This window comes from Notamacropus eugenii, chromosome 5, assembly GCF_028372415.1.
Source record: "Notamacropus eugenii isolate mMacEug1 chromosome 5, mMacEug1.pri_v2, whole genome shotgun sequence".
NCBI lineage: Eukaryota > Metazoa > Chordata > Mammalia > Diprotodontia > Macropodidae > Notamacropus > Notamacropus eugenii.
Window position 1 is genome coordinate 184,493,672 of NC_092876.1, and position 27,017 is coordinate 184,520,688.

The 27,017-nt window shown below is 38.4% G+C and overlaps 1 protein-coding gene across 4 annotated transcripts in view; it reads right to left on the reverse strand.

Annotated features, from left to right (window-relative positions):
• Window positions 1-27,017, reverse strand: part of NCAPD3 (non-SMC condensin II complex subunit D3) — a 126,703-nt gene that overhangs the window by 15,493 nt on the left and 84,193 nt on the right. For all 4 annotated transcript variants that reach the window (XM_072611630.1, XM_072611629.1, XM_072611627.1 and 1 more), the window contains 5 exons: window positions 17,439-17,576; window positions 16,996-17,129; window positions 16,537-16,736; window positions 14,618-14,728; window positions 12,840-13,022 (listed from right to left, as the gene is read on the reverse strand). In XM_072611630.1, the coding sequence (XP_072467731.1) occupies window positions 12,840-13,022; window positions 14,618-14,728; window positions 16,537-16,736; window positions 16,996-17,129; window positions 17,439-17,576 (766 nt within the window). The remainder of the gene's footprint in view (window positions 1-12,839; window positions 13,023-14,617; window positions 14,729-16,536; window positions 16,737-16,995; window positions 17,130-17,438; window positions 17,577-27,017) is intronic.

Below are 27,017 nucleotides of genomic sequence, written 5' to 3' on the forward strand. Positions count from 1 at the left end.
CTTGACTGAGTGTAGAAATCTATCTTACTCAACAGGGAAGAAGTAGGAAGGGTTAAGGGGGCAAGGGGATAGCTGATTAAGAGGGAGGGCAGATTAAGGAAGGCAGTGATCAAAAACAAAAATAGACTTGAGAAGGGACAGGGTAAAAGAGAAGAATAAACAAAATAAGATGGTGGGAAATATAGTTTAATAATCATAACTGCAAATGTCAATGGGATGAACTCACTCATATAACAGAAGTGGATAGAAGAATAGGTTAGAAGCCAAAATCAAGAGGCAAAAGCAAGGATGTCCATTGTCATGATTACTATTCAATATTGTACTAAAAAATATGCACAGGCAATGAAGAAATTAAAATATCATTCTTTGCAGACAATATCATGGTAATACTTAGAGAAGCCTAGAGAATCAACTAAAAAACTAATTGAAACAGTAGCTTTAGCAAAGCTGCAGAACACAAATCAACATTAAAATAATCAATAAAACCCAGAAAGAAGAGATGAAGAAATTTTACTTAAAATAACTGCAAACAGTACATAATACATGAGAGTCTACCTGCCAACACATATCTAGAAACCATATGAACACAATTACAAAATACTTTTCATACAAATAAAGTCAGATCTAAACAAATGGAGAAATAATAACTGACCACAATGTGGGTAAGCCAAGTCACACACACACACACACATATACATGACAATTCTACCTAAATTAATTTACTGTTTCAGTACCATTCCAATCAAACTACCATAGAATTTTTATAGAGCTAGAATAATAATGAAGTTTATCTGGAAGAACAAAAGGAAAAAATATCAAGGAAATCAATACAAAATATGTGAAGGAAGACAGCCTAGCAGTACCAGATTTCAAACATTATCATAAAGCAGTAATCATCAAAGCAATCTGATACTGACTAAGAAATAGAGTGGAGATCAGTGGAACAGATCTGGTATACAAATGACCATAGTGACCTAGTGCTTGATAAACCAAAAGATCCTAGGAACTGAGGCAAGAACTCACTGACAACAACTTCTGGAGAAACTGGAAAGCAATGTGGCAGAAAGTAGGTATAGACCAAGATATATTAGAGACTAGGTATCAACCAAGACGTGTACACACACACACACACACACACACACACACACACACACACACACACACCCCATATATGAAGATAAGGTCAAAAAAGGCACATGATTTTAGACATAAAGGGTGATATCCTGAGCAAATGGAATAAAGAAAAATGTACTTGCCAGATCTGTGGCTAAGGAAAGAGTTTATGACTAAACAAGAGATTTGAAAGGTTTTGCACAAACAAAAACAATGTAGCCAAAACTAGAAGAAAAGCAAGAAACTGAGGGAAAAAAATTTATAGTAAGTTTCTTTGATAAAGGTCTCATTTCTTAAATATATAGGGAACTGAGCCAAATGTATAAAAATAAGAATCATACCTCAATTAATAAATGGTAAAAAGCTATCAACAGGCAGTTTTCAGAAGGAGAAATCAAAACCATCAACAATCACATGAAAAAGTGCTCTAAATCACTAATAACTAGAGAAATACAAATGAAAGTAACTCTGAGGTACTACCTCACACTTATCAAATTAGTTCAGACGACAGAAAATAGAAATGATGAATGCTGGAGGGGATGTGGGAAAATAAGTACACTAATGCATTAGTGGAGTTGTGAACTGATTCAACCACTTGAGAACAAATGGAACTATACCCACAGGGCTATGAAACTATGCAAACTTTTCCCCCTTCTATTTAGTATTTTATTTTCTCTAGTTACAAGTAAAAACAATTTTTCACATTCATTTTTAAAACTTTTGAGTTCCAAATTCTCTCCCTCCCTCCCCACCCCACTTTCATTGAGAAGGCATGCAACTCAATATAGGTTATACATGTGTAGTCATACAAAACAAACTTGTAACAGTCATGTTGTAAAAGAAAAGAGACAAAAAAAACCTCAAGAAAAATAAAGTTTTAAAAAGTATGCTTCAATCTGTATTCAGACACCCCTAGTTCTTTTTCTGGGGATGTATATCATTTTTCATTTTAAATCCTTGAGAGTTGTCTTGGATTGCTGTATTGCTAAGAAGAGCCAATCATTTTACAATATTGCTGTTAATTTCACTTTGTATCAGCCCATACATGTGTTCCCAGATCTTTCTGAGAGCATCCTATTCATCACTTCTCATAGTACAATAGTGTTCCAATACAATCACATATCACACCATTAATTCCCCAATTGAAGGACATACCCTCAATTTCTAATTCTTTGCCCCTAGAAGAGAGCTGTTTTATTTTTTGCACATATAGGTCCTTTTCCTTTTTATATCTTTTGGGATACAGATCTAGTAGTAGCACTGCTAGGTCAAAGGGTATGTATGGTTTTACAGTCTTTTGGGCATAGTTTCAAATTGCTCTATAGAATAGTTCAACCATCTCACAACTCCACTACCAGTGCATTAATGTCTCATTTTTCCCACATCCCCTCCAACATTTGTCATTTTCTTGTTCTGTCCTATTAGCCAATCTAATAGGTAAGAGGTAGTACCTGAGAGTTGTAATTTGCATTTTTCCCATCAGTGAGTTACAATATTTTTTTCAAATGGCTATAGATAGCTTTGGTTACTTCATCTGAAAACTTGTCTTTGGATCATTTATCAATTGAGGAAAGGCTCTTATTTTTTATAAATTTGACTCACCTCTCTATGTGTTTGAGAAATAAAGCCTTTATCAGAGAAACCTGCTTCAACTTTTTTTACACTTTCTAATGCTGACTGTATTTCCCTCCATCCTTTCCCCACATAATCTATTCTCTCTTTCCTTTCACCCTGTTCCTCCTCAAAAATGTTTTGCTTCTGACTACCTCCTCCCCCAATCTGTCCTGCCTTCTATCACCCTCACCCCTTCTTTTATCCCTTTCCCCTCCTACTTTCCTGTGGGTAAAATAGGTTTCTATATCCAATTGAGAGTGTATGTTATTCCTTCTCTGAAATGACAATAAGGTTTACTCCCTCCCTTTCACCTCCCCCCTCTTCCCCTACACTGTAAAGCTTTTTCTTGCCTCTTTTATGTGATGATTTATCCCATTCTAACTCTCTTTCTCCCAGTACATTCCTCTTTCTCACCCCTTAATTTTATTTTTTAAATATCCCCTCATATTCAACTCACATCTGTGCCCTCTAGACATCTAAATAATGAGAAAGGTCTTATGAGTTAAAACATTATCTTCCCAGGTAGGAATGTAAACAGTTTAACTTTAAGTCCCTTATCATTTCCCTTTTGTTTACTTTTTTATGATTCTCTTGAGTCTTATATTTGAAAGTCAAATGTTCTGTTCAGCTCTGGTCTCTTCATCAAAAATGCTTGAAATTCCTCTATTCCACCCCTCCCCCTAGGAGGATTATACTCAGTTTTGCTGGGTAGATGATTCTTGGTTGTAATTCTAGTTCCTTTGTCCTTCAGAATATCATATTTCAAGCTTCCTAGTCCTTTAAGGTAGAAGCTCCTAAATCTTGTGTTATACTGTGATTCCATGATATCTGAATTATTTCTTTCTGGTTGCTTGCAATATTTTCTCCTTGATCTGGGAACTATGAAATTTGACTATAATATTCCTAGCAGTTTTCATTTTGGAATCCCTTTTAGGAGGAAATAGGTAGATTCTTTCAATTGGTTCCCAGACTTATTTGACCTACTGTCACCTTAAAAAAAAAATTACTCAGTGCCCCCCTGGAAATCTACTTTCTTTAATGCTTTAATTTTTTTTAAATTTACATTTCAAAAAAATAATTTTTTTAAAATGATGCATCTTCAATTTAATAACTGATTGTAAATTTGTGGGTTTTTTCCTCCTGCACTGAAATTTTGATGATGCAGTATTGTGTCATGTAACTGTATAATACTGTGTTGTAAAAAAATCATTATTAGTACATATTCCTGCCTACATATGCTGGACTTCCCAATAATTTTCGACACGACATGCTTGCCTGCCAACACTTGCATGTTAAGATCTGTTGGTGGACTCAGTCACTAAAAGATTATAACTTGTATTTGTATGTGTATGTTTATTTGGGAAACAATGTAATCAGTATGATTTTAACATGTATAAACAGTTTTTCAAAATTTTCTTCTCTTCCTTCCTTGTGCTTCATGCCACCTTATTTTTATTCAACAGTCCCCAATTGCACCCGAGGTTTGTTGTTTCAGTGATCCCCCAGGGAGGTTAATGCCCACTGGGAACCTCTGAAATACTAGAGAAATTTTCCTTGATAATTTCTTGAAAAATGATGTCTAGGTTCTTCTTTCAATCATGGCTTTTAGGCAGTTCAATAATTTTAAAATTATCTCTCCTGCATCGATTTTCCAGGTCAGTTGTTTTTCCAGTGAGGTATTTCACAGTATCTTCTATTTTTTCATTCTTTTGGTTTTGTATTATTGTTTCTCGATTTCTCATTTCCATTTGCTCCATTCTAATTTTTAAGGAATTATTTTCTTCAGTCAGTTTTTGGACTTCCTTTTCCATTTGGCCAATTCTGCTTTTCAAGGAAATCTTCTCCTCACTGGTTTTTTGGACCTCTTTTACCATTTGGCTTAGTCTGTCTTTTAAAGTGATATTTGCCTTCAGTATTTTTTTGTGTCTCCCTTACCAAGTTATTGACTCCTTTTTCATGATTTTCTTGCATTACTCTCATTTTTCTTCCTAATTTTTCCTCTACCTTTCTTACTTGATTTTCAAAATCCTTTTTGAGCTCTTCCATGGCCCAAGACCAATTTATATTTTTTTGGAGGCTTCGGATGTAGGAGAATTGACTTTGTCGTCTTCTCCTGAGTGTATGTTTTGATCTTCCTTGTCACCATAGTAATTTTCAAGAGTTTTTTCCATTGTTTGTTCATCTTCCCAGCCTATTACTTGACTTTTAACTCTTCGCTAAAGTAGGGCTCTGCTTCCAGAATGGAGGGTGCACTGTCCCAAGCTTCAGAGGTTTTGTGCAGCTGTTTTCAGAGATAATTCTAAAGACCTGTAAGTCTTCAGCTCTTCAAAGGCAGTAGGATCTAAGGAGAGGTGTTTACTGCTCTCCTGGCCTGTGCTCTGGTCTATCAGTGACCATAAGCACTCTTTTCTGCCCTGGAACTTTGAGGAGGGTCCCCCTTCCACTGTGGCTTCAAGCTCTGCTATGCTAACGCTCCTTCTTGTCCTGGGACTGCCACCCAGGACTATGACCTGGATCCAAGTATGGAAAAAGCAACACAGTCCTGCCTCAGTGCTAGCAAAAAGATCCCTGTTAATTTCCTTCTGACCAGTTGTTTGACCTTCTTACCACCTTCTTACCATCTGTGGGCTGAAAGCTCCAGAGGCAGCCCCTGCCACTGCTGATCAGTGGCTCCCAAGGCCTCATTTTCGTTTGCTGTGGCCAGGGCTATGCTGGTGTGGGCTGTTCTGAACTGTGTTCCACTCCCAATCAGGTAGGACAGATCTTTGCAGCTGACCTTCTAAGTTGTTTGTGGGCTGAGAGGTATGGAAACTGCCACTGCTGCCAGTGATTTTAGCCCCCCTGAAGGCTACTCTGGGTTTACTGGGACTTGGTCTGTGCTAGCATGGCCTGTGCTGAACTATACTTCTCTTTCACTTTGGTGCAACATACCTTTCCTGCTGACTTTCCAAGTTGTCATGCTCTGGAAATTTGTTTCACTCCATCTTTTGGTAAGTTAGACTGCTCCAGAATTTTTTTAATAGAAATTTTTAGAAGGAAGAGTTTGGGGGCAAGCTCAGGCAAATCTTTGCCTTTACTATGCCATATTGGTTTCACCTCCCTATACATACCTTGTGACCCAGCAATGCTACTAGGTCTGAATCCCAAAGAGATCAAATTAAAAAAAGGAAAAGGACCTGTGTGTACAAAAACACTTATTGCGGCTCTTTTTGGTTTGGCAAAGAATCAGATATTGAGAGGATACTCATCAATTGGGGAATGGTTTGAACAAAATCTTTTTATTAAGGGAATTTGTTCTGTGAAATTTGGATTCAGTCAAAGGGACACATCTGAGGATCTACAGGGCCACATGTGGCGTCAAGGTCGCAGGTTCCCCACCCCTGGTTTAACACATTATGGTAGACGACTATAATGGAATACTATTGTTTTGTAAGAAAAGATAAGCAAGATGGTTTCAGAAAAAGTTTGAAAGACTTATATGAACTAATGCAAAATGAAATGAGTACAACCAGAACACTTTTTGTGCACAACAACAATACTGACATCATGATCAACTGTAAATGAGTTATTAACTGAGACTTAGTAACTCTGATCAATACAATGATCCATGACAGTTCCAAAGGACTCATCATGAAAAATGCTATCCAACTCCAGAAAGAGAAGTCATGAACTCCTAGTGTAGATTAAAATATAGTTTCACTTTACTTTTCTTCCCTTTTTTTGGCACCATGGTTAATAAAGAAGTACATTTTGCGTGATTTCACATGTATAATGGGTATCACACTGCTTCTGCCTTCTCAGTGGGGAGGAGGAGGGTTGGAGAGGTGAGAATTTGAAACTCAAAAATGTTAAAAACTGAATTTTTTTCAAAATAATTGGGGAGAAAAAAGGACTTAATTCATGAGTTGAGAAAGTAAGTAAAGATATTTGTAAAATGCTTCTCCTTTTATTGTCTATTTTGGAGAAATTTGTGAAATAAATGTTCTTTTTTCTGTGACACTACAAAACTTTGTATTTGGAGATAATTTTGATTTTCATCTCTACATGTTGGATTGCATATAATAATAACACTGGCTGTTTGGAGACTTTCTTGTATGGCACTGCGGAAACAAGTGAAAACACATTGTTCATGCTTCCTCAGAAACCATAGCGATCTGGGGGGAGGAGCCAAGATGGCGGAGTAGAAAGATACACATATGCTAGCTCCAAACCCACAGCCCATAAATTACCAGTAAAGAAGAACTCCCAACAAATTCTGGAGCAGCAGAAGCCACAGAACAATGGAGTGGAGGAGATTACTGTTCCAGAGAGACCTGAAAAACTGACCTGAAAGGTCCGTCACGCACCAGACCCAGAGCAGAGCCCAGCCCTGCCTTGGCCGTGCAGCAGCGAGAGGAGCAGATCCAAGCAGGCTTCAGGGACGGAATCTCCAGAGGCTGCACAGGTCCCTCCACCCACAGGTGACAAAGGTCAGTGAGAGAGTCTTTTTGGGTGGCTGAGAGGGGAGTGGGGTATCCCCATAATTCAGGTCCCCTCGGGAGGCAGCAGCAGAGGCGGCAGTGGACAAGGGCTCCCAAAGCAGGCAGGAGCCCGGATCCATTGTTGAAGGTCTCTGCATAAACCCCCTGAGGGAACTGAGCCCTAGTGGCGGCCCTGCCCCCACCTGAGCACCTGAACTTAATCTCACACTGAATAGCAGCCCCGCCCCCACCGAAAGCCCTGAGGCTGAGAAGCAGCATTTGAATCTCAGACCCCAAGTGCTAGTTGGGCGGATCTGGAGGCGAAGTGGGTGTGAAGAGAATATTCAGAAGTCAAGTCACTGGCTGGGAAAATGCCCAGGAAAGGGAAAAAAAATAAGACCATAGAAGGTTACTTTCTTGGTGAACAAATATCTCCTCCCTTCCTTTCTGATGAGGAAGAACAATGCTTACCATCAGGGAAAGACATAGAAATCAAGGCTTCTGTATCCCAAACAGGCAAAATAAATATTCAATGGGCTCAGGCCATGGAAGAGCTCAAAAAGGATTTTGAAAATCAAGTTAGAGAGGTGGAGGAAAAACTGGGAAGAGAAATGAGAGAGATGCAAGAAAAGCATGAAAAGCAGGTCAACACCCTGCTAAAGGAGACCCAAAAAAATGCTGAAGAAAATAACACCTTGAAAAATAGGCTAACTCAATTGGCAAAAGAGGTGCAAAAAGCCAATGAGGAGAAGAATGTTTTCAAAAGCAGAATTAGCCAAATGGAAAAGGAGATTCAAAAGCTCACTGAAGAAAATAGTTCTTTCAAAATTAGAATGGAACAGATGGAGGCTAATGACTTTATGAGAAACCAAGAAATCACAAAACAAAACCAAAAGAATGAAAAAATGGAAGATAATGTGAAATATCTCATTGGAAAAACAACTGACCTGGGAAATAGATCTAGAAGAGACAATTTAAAAATTATGGGACTACCTGAAAGCCATGATCAAAAAAAGAGCCTAGACATCATCTTTCATGAAATTATCAAGGAAAACTGCCCTGAGATTCTAGAACCAGAGAGCAAAATAAGTATTCAAGGAATCTACAGATCACCGCCTGAAAGAGATCCAAAAAGAGAAACTCCTAGGAACATTGTGGTCAAATTCCAGAGCTCCCTGGTCAAGGAGAAAATATTGCAAGCAGTTAGAAAGAAACAATTCAAGTATTGTGGGAATACAATCAGGATAACACAAGATCTAGCAGCTTCTACATTAAGGGATCAAAGGGCCTGGAATACGATATTCCAGAAGTCAAAGGAACTAGGACTAAAACCAAGAATCACCTACCCAGCAAAACTGAGTATAATACTTCAGGGGAAAAATTGGTATTTCAATGAAATAGAGGACTTTCCAGCATTCTTGATGAAAAGACCAGAACTGAAAAGATAATTTGACTTTCAAACATAATAATCAAGAGAAGCATGAAAAGGTAAACAGCAAAGAGAAGTCATAAGGGACTTACTAAAGTTGAACTGTTTACACTCCTACATGGAAAGACAATATTTGTAACTCTTGAAACTTTTCAGTATCTGGGTAGTGGGTGGGATTACACACACACACACACACACACACACACACACACACAGAGAGCACAGAGTGAACTGAATAGGATGGGATCATATCTTAAAAAAATGAAATTAAGCAGTGAGAGAGAAATATATTGGGAGGAGAAAGGGAGAAATGGAATGGAGCAAATTATCTCTCATAAAAGAGGCAGGCAAAAGACTTCTTAGTGGAGGGAAAAAGAGGGGAGGTGAGAGAAAAACATGAAGTTTACTCTCACACATTCCACTAAAGGAAGGAATAAAATGCACACTCATTTTGGTATGAAAACCTATCTTACAATACAAGAAAGTGGGGGATAAGGGGATAAACAGGGTGGGGAGGATGAGGGAAGGGAGGGCAATGGGGGGAGGGAACAATCTGAAGTCCTCTTGGGGAGGGACAGGATCAAAAGAGAGAACAGAAGCAATGGGGGGCAGGATAGGATGGAGGGAAATATAGTTAGTCTTACACCACACGACTATTATGGAAGTCATTTGCAAAACTACACAGATATGGCCTATATTGAATTGCCTGCCTTCCAAAGGTGGGGAGGGAAGGATGAAGAGAAGTTGGAACTCAAAGTTTTACGAACAACTCTTGAGTACTGTTCTTGCATACAACTAGGAAATAAGAAATACAGGTAATGGGGTATAGAAAGTTATCTGGCCCTACAGGACAAAAGAGAAGATGGGGATAAGGGAAGGGAGGGATGTTAGAAGAGAGGGCAGATTGGTGATAGGGGCAATTAGAATGCTCGGTGTTTTGGGGTGGGGGGAGGGGACAAATGGGGAGAAAATTCGGAACCCAAAATTTTGTTAAAATGAATGTTAAAAGTTAAATAAATTAATTAATTTGAAAAAAAAAAGAAACCATAGCAATCTGTTCTGAATTAGGGATGAGGATTGTGTTAAGAAAAAATATATACCCCTTCCAATTTGATTAGAAAGCAAACATCAAATGGGGAAATGTGTATCCCAGGCTTCTCTGGGTATACCCATGCTATGGAGATGCCTTTGAGGGGTCTTTTGACAGCACTGAGTTTGACTGAAATGGAGAACAATGTGTCCCCTACCACATGGATCGGGGTAGCTTCCTTTGATTGGGTGCCTGTGTCTTTAAAACTGAGGGGACAGTACCATTTCCTTTCTTCCTCATGCTTTCTTTTAAGCAGCTCTTATCTGCTTTGTCCACAGGTATTGAAGGACTTTAGTTCTGCTCTCCCTCCTTTATCATGGTCCTGAGAAATGGGCCAAAGAGCTTTGTTTCTTTTCAGTGTTGTCTATCTTTCTCAGTTTCAGGTATTTGGTTTATTCTGAGGACTGAGGAGTTCAAGCAATGGCAATCTTAGAGTCACGATTGCAGATGGGATGGTGCAGTTAGCCAACCCAGCACAGAATCCCTGAGAAGGCGAAGTGGCTGGGTCTGCAGCCCCAGCGGATTTTTTGGTTTATAAAGGAAACTGTGCTCTATGGGAGCTAAGCTATGAACCTAATTCTCTTCGTCTCTCCAGAGATTGAGATGGTACAGTGGAGGAAGAGGAATTCTCTCATGTCTTGGGAGTAAGTTTATATATTTGTAATTATACCTTCTGAAGTAAATATTTCTGTGTAAAAGTTTTAAAAAAAAGTTAAAAAACCTAGATGTTTTCTGATAATTATTTCTCTCTACATTAGTTTATAGTTACCAAAGACATCTTCTTACAATAAACAAGCTTTTCAAAATGGATAGCCAATAAATGTAAAAGCATTCAAAATGATCATGTGCTACAGGCACAAAAGAAGAATACTGTTTGCAGAAAAACTGAAAATAAATCAAAAAACCTAAATTATAACCCTGGGATAACCCCAACTATCCACCTCCTTCACTCCTAATTATGTACTGCTAAAGATTGCAGGAAGAAGTCACAAGGTTGTATATACCAGGTCCATCACACAATTCTGATTTTTTTTTAGTATAGACCTATGATTTTATCAACAAAGGAAACTAGAAGCTGGTAAATTCTCTCTACCAATGCAGATCAACAACTGTTCTGCAATGGACAGTCAGAAACTTGCTTGGATCACCACTGAGAGATTAGGTGATAGTCTCAGAGACTTGCCTGGATCATTACTGAGAGATAAAGTGGCCCTTCAGTCAGAGAAGGGAAGAGAAATCAGTTCTTTCTGACTCCAGTTTGGCCTTCTATGTATTATATGACCTTGCCTCTGAGAAACACAAATGTATGTTATCCAGTTTCAACTGGTCTCTCACCACTGCAAAGTAATCCCTTTATTCTTCCCTGATGTGTTTTTCTACTGCATTCCCCACGGTGGCCGTTCCAAATTGTCCCTTTTCCTCTGGTCCTCCTCCCTCTTACCTTACCTCCAGCTTTCCTGAGAACAGAAAGGCTATCTGCTGCGAGTCCCTACTTCTATACTTCAAAACGCCTGTCAGCTTTCATTCTCTTATTCTTCACTCCACTCTCTGCTAGTAGGTGGCCCTTCTCTTTGCCAAGCCTTGAACTCATCATTGCCCACCTTCTCTAGGAGCTGTTTCCAAACATGCCAGGTCTCCTCCATCCTTATTAAACTTTCACTTAACTCTTTTACCCCATTACAAATTATCTTTTCTCTTGATCTCTCTCCCTCACTTTCACAGGCAAACTCAGAAAAATCCATCTACTTATTTCTTTCAACTTCTCACCTCCCAGTCACTTCTCAAGCCCTTCCACATGGCTTCCAACCAGATCACTGCACTGAAATTGTTTTCTCCAAGGTTACCAATGATAATAGCTGATATTTATGTAGCACTTTAGGGTTGGCAAGATGCTTTGCATACAGAATTTGCTTATATTATTATTAACATTTTAGAGATGAAGAAGTTGGGCTCAGAGAAACTGAACAACTTGCCTATGGTCACAAAGCTAGTAAATGTTCGAGGCAGAATTAGAATTTAGGTCTTCCTGATTCTTGAGCTCAGTTATCTACCTCTTCATCACCTAGTCATTGACTTTTATTCAGGTATCCTCCTTCTCTAACTTCTCCAGCCACCCCTCAGACCGCTTTGTCTCCAAGGCTTCATCCTGGGCCCTCTTCTTCTTCCTTTCTCTCTTCAAAGTTCCCATGTCTTCAAGTTATCTACATGAAGATGCCCCTCAGATCCATATATGCAGCAATAACCTTTCCTCTGAATTCCAGTCTCCCTGCTGGACATCTCTACTTATCTGCTGTGCAGGCACTCCACACCTGGCATACCCAAACAGAACTTCATTGTTCTTCTCACCCTTAAACTTCCTTCTCTTTCTTGAGGCACTACTACCCTTTCAGTCACCTAGATTTTCATTCTCAGAGACATTCTCAACACTTCCTCAGCTGCTAAGTCTTGTCAATTTGATCTCCATAACAGCTCTCAAAAAAATCCCCTTCTGTCTAGTCACAAAGAAATGAGCCGTAGAATCTATACAGAATTGTATGCAGTCATGGGGAGGGAGGGGGGTAGTGGGGAGTAGGTGGGGAGGGATAAAATCGCAATTGTATGGCAGTGATTGTTAAACATTACAAAATAAAAAAAAAAAAAGAAAGAAAAAAAAAGAAAAAAAAAATAAAAAATAAAAAAGACCTGAGTTCAAAAAAAAAAAAAAAAAAAAAAAGAAATGAGCCTAGGTCAGGCCTTTGTGGGTCTCTTGCCTGTTGTCAAACTGGCCACATTAACTGTCAGCTTTCTGACATTCAGTTTCTCCCCTCTCAAATCCATCCTCTACAACCTACCAAAATAATAAAGATCTAATGAGTGTTAATTCTCTACCTCCTCTTCTCTCTCCCATCCCCCAAGATTCTTCAGCAGCTCCTTACTGTGTCTCTTCAGCTTGAAAGGAAGTCTAGGTAGCTTACGTTCTTGTAAGTGGAAACGCAGTAGTCATGAGAAACCCAAATGGTACCCAGAAAATATCCAAGTATTGTTAGTTGGACACATTTCTGATTCCGGATTTGGTACATATCACTCACTGGGTATTCTTTAGTTGCCTGTTATGTTCTGAAGGATTAGTCTTATTCAGAGACCCTTACATTACCTGTGCTACTGCTAGAGTGCCTGACATCTCAGCCGCTCTTTCTACGTTTCTTTGTTCTGCCAGCTCTTGCTCCTTTGCCAACTGTTCCTCATATTTCTTCATATCATACTCAAGTTCTGAAGCCAGTTGTTTGTCAACTGCAAAAAAATCTTTGATTTCATCACGATAATCTTGCATCATTTCCTGGAATAGACCCAGAAAACATTCTTTGATTTTTTTTTAACTTATCTTTATCAACTACTTCTTACAACATCAATGACAAGATTTATTCTGCTGAAAGGCAAACATACAGGTTAATTAACGATATGTCACTAAGGAATACATATTATTTTGTATTTAGGATTGTAAAATTATAGACATAAAGCTTGAAAGTACAAATCTTTCATCTTATATAAGAAAACTGAAGGAAAGAAGGAAATAAGGAAACTGAAGTCAAAAGAAGTTAAGTGATATGGCTAGGACTAATAGATAGTAAGTAGCAGTCTGGATCCTCTGACATCAGATCCAACACTCTTTCAACTACATCTTGACTGATCATAACCTAATGGGTGCCTATGAGCAAACAGTGCTGATTCCTTAAGAACTTAGACTGGTCCTTACCACTGACTTGGATATTGGCCTTTGTCATTGTCTGAGGGGAGGAATAACCAAGAAAACTCAATTCTCAATACATATCTATTGGAGAAAGAAGTACAGAATGGTTTTAGTTTGCATTTTTCTGATAATAATTTGGAGGACTTTTTCATATCACTTTTGATAGCTTGAATTTCTTCCTCTGAAAAATACCTGTTCATATACTTAGATCATTTACCTCTTAGGGAATGGCTCTTATTCTTATATGTTTTCATCAGCTCCTTTGATACCTTGGATGTCAGACCCTTATCAGAAAAATCTGGTGCAAATTTTTTTTCCTTCCAATTTTAACTGTATTAATTTTGTTTATGTAAATTTTTTTCATTTTATATAATCAAGACTGTCTATTTTATTTTCTGTAATGTTTATTTGGTCATAAACTCTTTCTTTATCCATAGATCAGAAAGGTATCTCTTTCTTGATCCTCTATAATTTGTTTTATGTGACTTTTTATCTCTAAGTCACGTATCCATTTGGAATTTACCTTTGTACATGGTGGGAGCTACTGGTCGAAAATTCATTTCTTCCACATTGCTTTCCAATTTTTCCAGTTATGAGTTCTTATTCCAAAACTTCAAGTCTTTGGGTCTATCTAATACTATGCTGCTATGCTCTTTTGCTTCTAGGTCTTGGGTACCTAATCTGCCCCACCAATAAGCTTTCCTATTTTTTAACCAGTACAAAATAGTTTTGATAATTCCTGCTTTGTGAGTAGAATAGTGAATTATTAGGCTCCCTTCTTTCCCACTTTTTTTCACATTTCCTTTTAAATTCTTGACCTTTTGTTACACCACATGATTTTTGTTAAACCTCTTATGCTTTATATCAACAGTTGAGATATACTCAAATCTGACCTGGAACAGCACTTTAAGACATGTTTAATAGTGTGAGATTTAGCTTTCCATAAAAGCAATTGTACAGAAGAGACAAAGTTCAACTTCAAAGCAGTCAATGGCAGCGTCTGAGCTGAAACAGCAAGTGGCTGGGTCTGGTAATTTCACTTTCAAAACACAACAGCCTGCTTCATTCACAAACACTATGAAACACGTTAAGGGCCTATGTGTACCCCATCAAAACTACCAGGGGATTCCAAGTAACACATTGGTAATCTTGCATCAATGAAGAAGTGTAATGCTTTTACTTACCCTGAGATAGTTCATGAGGTCCCGCAAGGCCGGGATCTTATTCTGTTCCAGCATTGACTTCAGGGCAGTGATAACTGGAAGAACATTTTCTATGAGATTCCTTTTCTGAACCTGTAGTCATACAGTAACTATGTTTTAGATATTCTAAATTATAAACTTCTGAATGTCAGAACCTTTCCCCACTGTTTTTAATGTTGTTGATTTTTTTCATATCTTACAAACTTAGACAAGGTGGTGAAAGAAAAATAAGATTGATATTATTCTCATTTTTAAAATAAGGAAACTTTCAGGAAGAGGTAAAATGACTTCTTAAAAGTCCTACAGCACTTCAGAAAGAAACCTTGACCCTCAGCTCTTGGCTGTACATATAGCCCACTTAATCAAGTTTCTTTTCTATAAAATAAAATTAAACAAGTTTCATGTCAGGTAACTAAAGAGACTTTCATTTTGCTACTAGCAAAAATGTCCTAAATATAAACTTTCAATGATTACGCTCTAGTTTTAAAGTTCTTTGTATTTTCCAAAGCACCTAGCAGAGTGCTAGGTTTACTATAAACACTTAATAAATACACAATTTAACATTTCTTGACAGTTCATAACTCAGATTGGTTACTAACCTCAAATTTTTTTACACATAAATTCTTAGAATTAAACATAGTTATAGTGGGAAAGCATTCAACACAAAGACGATTTCTTCTCTTTAATCTGAAGATGTTCCTGAGTCAGGATATGGTGAGAAGAACATTGAACTAGGAGTCTAGAGACATGAGTTATCTAATCCCAAGTCTGTCACTAACTTGTTACAGGCATACTTCATTTTGCTACACTTCACTTTATTGTGCTTCACAGACACTATGTTTTTTTTCAAACTGAAGGTCTGTGGCACCCTGCTTTGGGCAAGTCTATTAGTGCCATTTTTCCAACAGCATGTGCTCACATCATGTCTCTGCATCACACTTGGGCAATTTTCACAATATTTCAAAAATTTTCATGATTATTATATCTGTTATGGTGATCTGTGATCAGTGTTCCTTGATGTTAGTATTATAATTCTTATGGGATGCCACAAATCATGCCCATATAAGATGGTTAACTTAATTAATGAATGTATGTGTTCTGACTGCTCCATAGACCAGTTGTTGCCCCATTTCTCTATCCTTCCTTTGGCCTCCCTTATTACATCAAACACAACAATATTGAAGAACATTACATAAACTTAGTTGATAAAGTAGCAGTAAAGTTTGAGAGGATTGATTCCAATTTTGAAAGAAATGCTACTATGGGTAAAACGCTATCAAACAGCATCACATGCTACAGAAAAATATTTCCTAAAAGTCAACTGATATGGAAAACTTCACTGTTATCTTAATTTAAGATACTGACACAGACACCCCAACCTTCAGCAAACATCATCCTGAGTAGTCAGCAGCCATCAACATCAAAGCAAGACCCTTCACCAGCAAAAAGATAATGACTTGCTGAGGGCTCAGATGATGGTTAGCATTTTTTAGCAAGAAAGTATTTTTAATTAAGGTGTGTACATTGAGCTTTTAGACATAATACTATTTCATACTTAATAGACAACAGTTATAAAATAAGGAGACTGAATAAGAAGATCTCTAAGGTTCTTCAGAGCTCCAGTTCTCTATGATTCTTGTTAACTTCTCCCCTGAAGTTATTTCATGTCCTTTGCATATATACCATCAATTTGAAAAGGACTCTCAGTATCCAGGAAATAGGATTAATTTTGGCTTCATTTTATAAGGTGGGCAAGGCACACAGAGAACAAGTAATCTGGTAAGACAGAACTTAACAGGTGGCAAAATCAGGACTAGTCCCAATAGTTTTTACTATTTTAAATTATATGCACCGTATATTTCTATGGCTATATATTACAAGAGAGAATATGATATACTCACTTGTGAAATTAATTTTTTCTGTGCTTCCTGCATGACTACATTAGCCATGGCTAGTTCATCATCTTCCATGTGGAGATCGTTATCTGGTTTGGATCTCATTGCCAACAGTTTGATCTCCTTTGAACTCAGAACTTCAAATGTATCTGAAAGCAATTCATTGGCTTCCATATCCAGGGGAAGAACACCATCTACAAAGCAAGCTGAGAGAGAGCACAAAAGATCAGATTTCTAAAAACACTGTAAAACCATAGTAAGAGTGTAATGCTATAGCCTGAGGAAGGTCCATCTGGGGAGGCCAGGCGGACTGAAATGGGAACTAGTGGATGCTAGGAAGAAAAATAAAAAAGCAACGGTCTTCTTGCAGCAGGAGGTTCATATCTGCTATGGACCTGCAGAGTCCACTATCAGTACAGCTTTTATTTTTAAATATGTATTCTATTCCAAAAATGCCAGGCATACCCAAAATATTCAGGCTGATTTTTGAAGTGATGTTGAATCTCTGCTCATCTGTGAAGTTCTCTAGTAGAAACTTGTAGATCCACATGCGTTTTTCTTTGTTATTTTTTCCCTTCAATGAAAAGAGCTGTTTTTCTCTAAGACAAAAACAGAACTTCAATGGATTTATATGTGCACAAAAACCCAGATCTTTACAAGATATTTTAAGTCCAACTTAAACCATATAAACTTAATGCACAAATACACTGATAGGATACCATTACAGGCATTTCCTTTAGAAACGTGGTATCAAAGTATATTCTTACACCTCCCACCACCTCAAGTAAATTTAAATGTAAAAAAAAAAAGGCTTGGCTTTAAGGCTAATTAATTACTCCACAGAAAACAGCTGAACACATACTCCAATTTCTATAATTTGAGAAAGAGTTAACACTGGATTTACTCACCTCTCTGACTGGGGGAATTTGTTGTATTTCTCATGCTTCTCATAACTATTGAAGTGGAAAATGCACTCAATAAAATGCTGAAAGAACATGCCAGGGTTCCTCTTTAGTAAGAGGTGAGCCAGGCAGAATTCTCCAAAACTGCAAAGAGAGGGGGTACCAAACAGAAAAGGTCCATTTAGTACTTAAAAACAGCCACCTAAGACATGATGATTCTGCAAGGCACATAGAAAGTATGATGGCAAAGAATAACTATACTTTCACCCAATAAATACTTCTCCAACAGGCAGTGTTGACCTTTATCAAGTGAAGCACTGTTACCTTCAAAGGAATGAATGCACGAACAAAAAAGCATTTGTTGAGCACTTGCCATTGGCAACAATACACTGTGCTAAATTCTGGGATTGTAATAGAAAGGCTAGTTGGTTCCTGCTCTTGAGGAGTTCACATTCTCATCCAGGGTGGGATAAGAGGGTAGAGAGAATAGGTACATATAGGAGGTTTCAACTGCAAGTCAAACAGAAGGGCTCTGTGATAGTTAGGATCTCCACTGGTAGAAACATTTTGTCCATTTTCTGATAGTGAACCATTTGGTGGTGAGCACTTCTTTGGTCCTCAACCACTGCGGCTGTTCCAGCCAAGCCAAATCTCCACAAGAGCTGCTCCTACGGTAGCTGCAAAGGTTGGGCTGGAAGCTGGGTTAGTGGTCTGAGGGGCACTGCTATTTTGCAGTGCTTTGAGGACTAGAGTTATGGGCTCTCTCCACTAGGGCCTGCCTGGGAGGATGACATGGCCAGGTTGGCTTGATTCCTCTCTGCAGGTGCCTTGTGGCTTCAGCAAGGCTGGCCTGTCTGCCATGAGAAGAGGTGGTGGTTGAGGGAGTTTAAAGACCTGTCTGGTACATGCTGCATCCTGTCTATCCCTAAGGGTGCCCTGCTGCTTCAGATCAAAAGGAAGATACAAATTTAGCTCATTTTGCCTGTCTCTCTACAACTTCCCTTTTTGGAAATCAAGGTCAGAGTGAAGATTTTTCCCTGCCAGGTTTCCTTCCAAAATTTTAACAGCCTATTATTATTCAGCCACACTTCAAAAAACAAAAAAAAAACCCAAAACAAAAACAAACCAAAAAAACCCCTACTTCAATAAGCAGAAGCTGCTTGTCATTACAGCTGTTACAGTTATAGGGATGACTTGAGTCAGAAAACCTGGGCCTTTTCCCCTCCATTTTGAGCTTAATGTCCACAACAATGTGAATCAAAAAAGTAATTCAAATAAAACCCACTGCAGGAATCTTTGAAAGATTACAGATTAGCTATATAGTTCTTCATTCTTAATATTCTTTTTCCAAGTAACACTCTAATCACAACTAAATTGAATTGGAGCCAGTAGGATCAGTGATCACCTCACAGAAGCACTGCATATATTATGCTTCCTCACAAAAAAGAAAAAAAATGGGTAAGAGAGGGACAGAATTTGGAACTCACAATTTAAAAACAAAGAATGCTTAAAATTAACTAATCAAAAATACAAGGAGAGTGATGCTAGTTATAACCCTCTCCTCCTTTATCTCTCCTTGCTGGTGGTAAGGTCAAACTGGAGTAGGATAATCTCCCTCAATTTCAATGACAAAGCCTTAAAGTGGCAAGAGCAGCACTGTTATCTGCACACGAACATCTCAGAGTCCATCTCCACATCTCATGTCCCACTCTGCTATCAGATATGATCGGCTGATATTCTTGTGAGAGACAGCAAAAAGTTAAGTTTCCACAGAAGTTATTAGTTGATGAAGTCACTGAAAATAAATCGGATAATAAGAAAGCTGACTGTAATTGGACTCAACCAATCAGAAGACAGACAGTGGCCTTCAAAAAAATCACAAAATTTTTTATAAGAAGATCCAGCCCTGAAACTAGCCTGAACCAGTCAGGGAATATGATGGGGAATAACCTGGAGAAAGCTTTTCTTCATTGCACTTGCTTAATGAACCTAATATATATAAGCAGACATACCCTGCATAAAATTATCCCTCCATTTTCTGATCATAGGTCCTATATCAAAGCATGTTTGGGAGGGGGATCACACCAAGGGTGGTTAGGTAATGGGCATGTAGAGAAAATGGTGACCTAATGAAGAACAGACCAATCTGTCTCCTGGTGCGAGGATCTGTCTTGAACTAATGGTATATAGCTCCTCTTGCTTCTATATTCAGTGCTCTTCCTTCCTAAGTGAGGAACGCGAGCTGGGGGAGTTTGAGCTTGCTTTTGGCCAAAGGCGTTCAGTTCCTCTGAACTCTGCTGTAATAAATTTTTCTTGATACCTGTTAGTGTCAAGCATGTTTCTAACATTCTGGATAACCTTCCTTTAAGACTCTAATCAAGTACATAGCCCACAGGACACAACACTCCCAAGTGTGACCCCAACTAGACCTGAAGGTAACTAGGAAATATTTAACAAAATAAATAAAATTATAATAAAACATAGATAACATGATATTTTAAAACTAAGTCAATATATAGTCTGCAGGAATCCTTATGTACAGACTAGTGGTCCCTATTTCTATTTGAGCTTAACACCACTGCTCTAGAAAGGTACCTTGTCCTTAACCACTGGATTTATCGTTGTCTTTTGAATATGTCAGGGTCAACATACAGTATGTTTGACTGTGGGTAATCAGACCAGTACAAGCTTAGAAGGCTCTGCCATAGGTCAGGCAGAAACTGTCCATATGAACATTTGGAACAGAGATGTCTCTAAACTTGCACATCTCATCTTTCTTTAGAGCTACTGCAATTCTGCTTTGCGCAGAGAACACAGTGTGTTTTTTAATGAGGGCACTGGATTTGTAGGGGTAGTTGCTATGCCTATGTCCCAACGTAAAAACAGTATCCTGGGAGCCTCTTTCACCTACCAATCTATGTCAAATCAGAAAATTTCACTTGCATACAATGAAAACAGTGGCCTTACTCCATCTACCTAATCTGAATCAATGTATAGCTTTCACTTCAAAGGTGTAAATGAAATTTCCACAGAGAATTCAAATGGTTTATACTCTCAACTGTCAATGTTAATTTAATGGAGGGGGAGCAAAGGCATGGTAAATCCAAAAAAAAATTCCTATGGCTTTGGAATGCATTGGAATTTTTCTGGAAATTTAACTTCCTAATGTTTTTCCTTACGTTAATATTAAAATCAATTTACATTCTTTGTATACATAATCAGTAGTGTGGAGATGTGGCTCATAAACATACTGGAAAACTGAATAGGTAAAAAAAATATGGAGCAGGTAATCTACATCCGTAACCAAAAGCTGAGTATTCACCTAACAAATAGGAAATAACTGGGGAGCGTGGTGGGAGGACAAGAATGTAATGCTATTGAAATGAAGAGAAATCCATGGGAAAAAAATACAGTTAAAGCCAATATGAAACAGTCATCTGATGCAACAACAGCTAGTCAGTAGATCCTAGATAAAACATGCTGTCCTTAGCCAGACCTGTATGGCAATCAATCAGTCAATGGACAACCATTTATGAAATGCCTACCAGGTATCATTCATTGTGCTAAGAGCTGGGTATACAAAGACAGACATTAAATAGCCTCTGTCCTGACAGGATTTACATTCTGTTGGGAGACAACATGTATATAAATAAATGTATACAAAATAAACACAGTAATTTTCTTGAGGGAAGGGCAATGGAAGCTGGGGGTTGAGGGAATAGGAAAGGCTCCATGTAGAAGGTATTGCTTAAACAAGCTGAAGGAAAGGACTCTGAGAAGTGGAATTAAGATGGGGAATGCACTCCAGGTATGTGGGACAGTCAGTACAAAGGCAGGGAGTGAGAAGATGGGAGTATTGTGTGTGTGACAACAATAATGATGCCAGTTTGGCTATACTAAAGAATAAGAGAAAGAAAGTAATGTATTATTTGAAAAGGTAGATTAGGGTTGGGTGGTCAAGGGCTTTAAATAACATTTGATCCTAGAGGCAAAAGGGAGGAATTTATTAAGCAAGAAAGGGACAGTCAGACCTGTCCTTTATCAGAAGAGACAGTATTTGTGAAGCAGTGCTAGCATAGTGCTCGGCACATAGTAGATGCTCTTATTATTATTTTTTAAAATATAACTTTGGCATCTATGTAGAGAATGGACTCACAGAGGGAGAGATCTGAGTCTTGATGGCCAATCAGAAGGTTATTGCAATAGTCCAGGTGACATTACACTGGGGTGATGGCTATATGAGTTGAGAAAACAAGATATTATGAAGGTAGAACAAGATTAGGCAAATTGCTGTCTGGACATATGGTGCAAGAGATAGTGAAGAATCAAGGATAATAATACTAATGTTGTGAGCTTGGGAACTCTCAAAAGAAACAGTGACATTTTGGCAGAGAAGAATTGGATTCCTAAAGAGAGATCTCCCTTGTCAAGCAGTTAAAGATGATTGATAAAGTAGAGATGAAAAAAGTCTTAGGTCTTGACAAGGTTTCATCAAAAATTCCTCACATACAGTTCACTGAGCTATAATGTTTTATTATAGTCTAGTTCATCATGTTGTAATAATATTTGCTTTTTCCCTAAATAACAGTGGCTAGGTCATACCACTGTTAAATCTGGAAGAACAGGAAATCCACTCTTGAAATTTAAAGTAACTTATATGAACTACTATTGGTTCTCAGAATCATCTATACTATTTCCATAAGAAGAGTCCTTATTCGGCCTATGCTTGGAATATCAAATGTTAATCTATTCATATACAAATTCAAGAGAATAAGTAGCTATTAGGAGGCTTTCATACAACCTGCAAATCTATCCCTTAGTTAGTAGTTCATTTAAAGAATCATCAAAATAAATAAAACTAACAACATTAATTGTTAAAAGGCTGGCTTCATATAGAAAATTCAGATCTAAAACAAAAGCTGAGTCAGTCAACCACCTCAATATGAGTTTCTAGGAGCTACAGGTGGTGTGTGCCATCCAGCTTTGATCCCTTGACATTATACACAGGGTTGGTTTTTTAAAGGCTCAAATTCCAACTTGGACTAAACTTTCAAAACCTGATTCTTTGGCAAACTAAGGAAAGGGAGGTATTGATTACAGTACTGTCTTTTTCAGATGAAATTTTTCAAAATAACCTTTTTGTTTTGCAGGTGACTAGATTATTAAATATAGAATCTTATAATAAAACTCAATAGCTTAACAGAGCAATGAATATGGACAGAAAAAGAAATAGGAACTCCACTTATCTACAGACCCTGGAAGATTCAGAGTTATTTTATCCTACAGAAGTAGTTAAACCTAAGCAAGGAGTACCATTCTGCTTAAGATATAAAGTTCATTTTTTAACAGTATTAGAAGGCCAGAAAGAGATCTCTTATCATTTTCATATTTACGAAGAGGTAGCAAAATATAACCTAGTTTAGATTTTCTCCTAGGCTAAATTCTATATGCCAGACTAAAGCAGAGATCTGCTAAGTCCCTCCTGGAAATGGGCAATTTATTCCTTTAGGAACAACTGCTAGTATGGTGCTGCAATGGTACCACCTAGTGGACTCAAGGGAAACTAGCTCAACATTTCATAGTAAGAATACATTGCTAAAGGTCAATTTGACATGAGATCAGTTACAGCTACCATGCAAACTTATACATTGCCAGAGCCTAATGAAATCAATCTGGTTTCAAAACAAATTCATCCCTTTGCCACTGCTGCCTGTTACCTCACTGTGAAATCTTCATGAGCAAACAGCCTTATGGAAAACTTTGAATATAATTGTTCAGTCATGTTCAACTCTTTGTAACCCCATGGACCATACTATCCATGGGGTTTCTTGGCAAAGATATTGGAGTGATTTGCCATTTGCTTCTCCAGTAGATTAAGGGAAAAAGAGGTTAAGTGACTTGCCCAGGATCACAGAGTTCAGTATGTGAGGCCAGATTTGAGCTCAGGTCTTTATGACTCCAGACCCAGTGCTCTATCCACTGAGCTGTCTAGCTGCCTCCTACCTTAAGTATATTTAAGGCAAATTAAAAAAAAAAAAATCTGGTTTTTTTAGGCTATGGAAAGGAGAACATATTGACTTCTAGAGTCTGACTGCTCTTTTAGGAGATAAGAAAAATATAGTTTCACAGTCAAACTAGATTTTGAATAGAATCTCAGAATGTGGGAGGCTGAATTTGGAGATGGATTATTTGTTAGCAAGGGAAATAGAACAGGGAGAAGGGAGGAAAAGTTATTCTTCCTGGCTGGTTTTTTTTCTTTTCCCTACTTCCCCAAATTCCTTTCTGTATCATAATCCTTCTCCTCCATCTCAGATTCACAGCATGTTTTAGGTACCAATATTCTTTTATGTGAAAATGACCTGTCCAGAATTAAGAAAAGTTAGAAAATTTGTATTTGTGGCAAAAAAACAAAACATTTTTACCCCTCTGTTCATTATTAGAAAATGTTATTAACCACCTCTAATTATGCTTGGGATGATGTTAGACATTATGCTGAGAGCTACAAAGTCCTGGTCCCTGTATTAGAGGTGTAATTTACTTAATGGTAGAGTCTTACATAATTAACATGGTCTACCCTCCCAGTCCAAAAAAGGATTCACAATAAATTAGTCATAAATATTTATTAAGTACTGCCAGGTACTGAGCTAAGGACTGATCATACAAAGAAAAACGAAAAACAGTCCCTGATCTCAAGGAGCTCCCAAAAGTAAAGGGGGAAACAACATACAAACAACTATGTACAAACAAGCTATTTAAAAGATAAATACAAAATAATTAACAAAGGCAAGGTACTAGAATTAAGAGGGGTTGGGAAATGCTTCTTACAGAAGGTGATTTTACTTAGGTTTTAAAGGAAGCCAAAGAAGCCTGGAGCCAGAGATGAGGAGGGAGAGCATTCCAGACACAGGTGAACAGCCAGAGAAATGCCTGGAGATGAAGCATCTTGTTCATGGAACAGGAAGGAAGCCACTATCACTGGATCAAACAGTACATAGTGGGGTATAGGGTATAAGAAGATTGTAAAAGTGGCAGGGAAGGGAGCCCTAGTTTATGAAGGGTTTTGAAAGCTAACTACAGGACTTTATAATTGATCCTGGATGCAACAGAGAGCTACTAGAGTTTACTAAGTAGGGAAGTGACATGGTCAGACCTGAACTTTAGGAAAATCACTGATGGCTGAGTGGAAGATGGATTGGAGTGGGAAGAGACTGGAGGCAGACATACCTACCAAAAGGTCATTGCAACAGATCAGCAGCCATCAGATGAAGGATCATCACAACAGGGTAATGGTAGTTATCAGAAGGGTGAAGAGGGCATAACCGAGAGATGTCACAAACATATAATTGACAGCCTTTGGCAACAGACTGTATATGAACAGTGAGAAAGGGCGAGGAGTTGAAGATGACACCTAGGTTTTGAGGCTGGGGGACTAGGAGAATTGTGGTGACAACAGAGAAGTTCAGAAGGGGAAAGGGTTTAGGGGTAAAAATAATGGGCTCAGTTCGGGGCATGTTGAATTTAAGATGTTTATAGGATATCTAGTTTGAGATGTCTAATAGGCAGTTGGAGATTTAAGGCTGGAGGTTAGCAGAGAGATCAGGTTATATGGAGATTTGAGAATCAAGATAGAGATGATAACTGAATCAATTCATGGGGGCTAATGAGATCACTAAGGGAATGAGTTAAGAGAGAAAAGAGAAGAGAGTCCTGGATGAACTGTGAAGCATTTAACAGGAACGACCTGGATGAAAATCCAGCAAAGGAGACTGAACAGAAGCTGTCAGACTGACAGGAGAAAAACCAGGAGAAAGGAGTATCTTGAAAACCTAGAAAGAGTAGAGTTATCAAGAACAAGAGGATGACTGACAGTGTTAAAGGCTGCAGGTAGGTCAAGAAGACTGAGAAAAGACCACTGGATTTGGCAATTAGAAAATCACTGGTAATTTTGGAGACAGCCATTTCAGTTGAACAATGAGGTCAGAAGACAGATCACACAGATTTAAGAAGAGAATGCAAAGATACCCTGCAGACATCCTTCTCAAGTTTGGCCAAAAAAGGGAAGAGAGATATGGGACAAGAGCTAGTTGGGATGGATGGATCAAGTGAGGGCTTTCTAAAAATGTAGAAGATATGGGCATGTTTGTAGGCAATAGGGAAGGAACCAGAAGAAAGGGAGAGATTGAAGACAAATAAGAGTGGAGATACCAGAAGGGGGCAACCTGCAGGGGAAGACAGGAAGAAAGGGGATCACTTATGTATGAAGAGGGAGTGGCCCTGGTGAGGAGAAAGGCCACCTCTTCGTCTGAAATGAGGTGAAAGAGGAGACAGGAGAGAAGGCATCTGGCTGATGTGAGATAAGGAGGAAGGGAGAAGACAGAGCTCTCAGTGAAAGGCATCAATTTTTTCAATAAAACAAGATGCGAGGTTTTCAGTTCTGAGGGAAGGGGGAAGGGGAGCCATAGGAGGCTTTATAAAAACATTTGGAAGAGCTGCTGTGGTGAGTGGGACAGAGAGTTAATTTTCTGTTGTTCATTCATTTCAGTCACGTGCAATTCTTTGCAATACCATTTGGGGTATTCCTGGCAAAGACACTGGAGTGCTTTGCCATTCCCTCTCCAGCTCATTTTACAGATGAGGAACTGAGGCAAACAGGGTTAAGTGACTTGCTGAGGGTCACGGCTAAGAAGTGTCGCAGGTAAGATATAACAGAGGAAGAATATTCCTGACCCCAGGCTTGGTACTCTATCCACTGAGCTGTCTTAGCTGCCCAGTAAATTAATTAGAGAGGTGTAAAAGAACTGCCTAACAGCAGTTAGGGCCCAGTTGAGGTTATATAATATAAATTTATACTGAGCCAACTCAAAAGAGTTGCATTATTTTCTTCACTTCTGTTCAGCAACACACATGTATGAGCAAAAGCAGCAGATAGTAGGAGTGATCCAAGGCTAAGGTTTGGCAGGGTACAAATGGTAATATAAAGAGGCCAGGGACTCAAGAGAAGAAAACAGTGTAGAGCTGAACTGGTTCACCAATGGGTCAAGACAGCAAAAGTAGGAGAGTGTAGCTGGTACAAAAGAGAGAACTGAGGTGTCAATGGACTGGAGGTCAACAATAAAGACAAGATTTAGTATTGGAGATTTAAGTAGATTTAGGATTGGAAGGCAGAGGGAGAAATACAATGTCAACAGAGTGTGATTAGATAGGAAAATTTCAAAGGTCATGAATGTGGAAGTGGTACATATATGGGTGATGGCAGGATCAACGGTAAGACCATGTGTGTATGTGGTTAAGATGGGATAACAGAATAGGTCACAGAAAATGAATAAAAGTTAAAGAACTAGGAAATCAGGGTGCTTCAGGGATTATCCATTTGTATATTGAAGTAGCCTCGTATTGCAGCAGGAGTTGAGGAACAGAAAAATACTGTGAGCTAGGTACTGAACTCATTGAGGAAGGAGAATGGAGACCCTTGGAGGGGTATTGATAATAGCTACCCAAATTCTTACGGGGTGATAGATAAGAATTGCATAGGCCTAAAAGGAGTAGATTACTGAGTGATGGAGGTAGGCAGAGAACCTAGAAGTG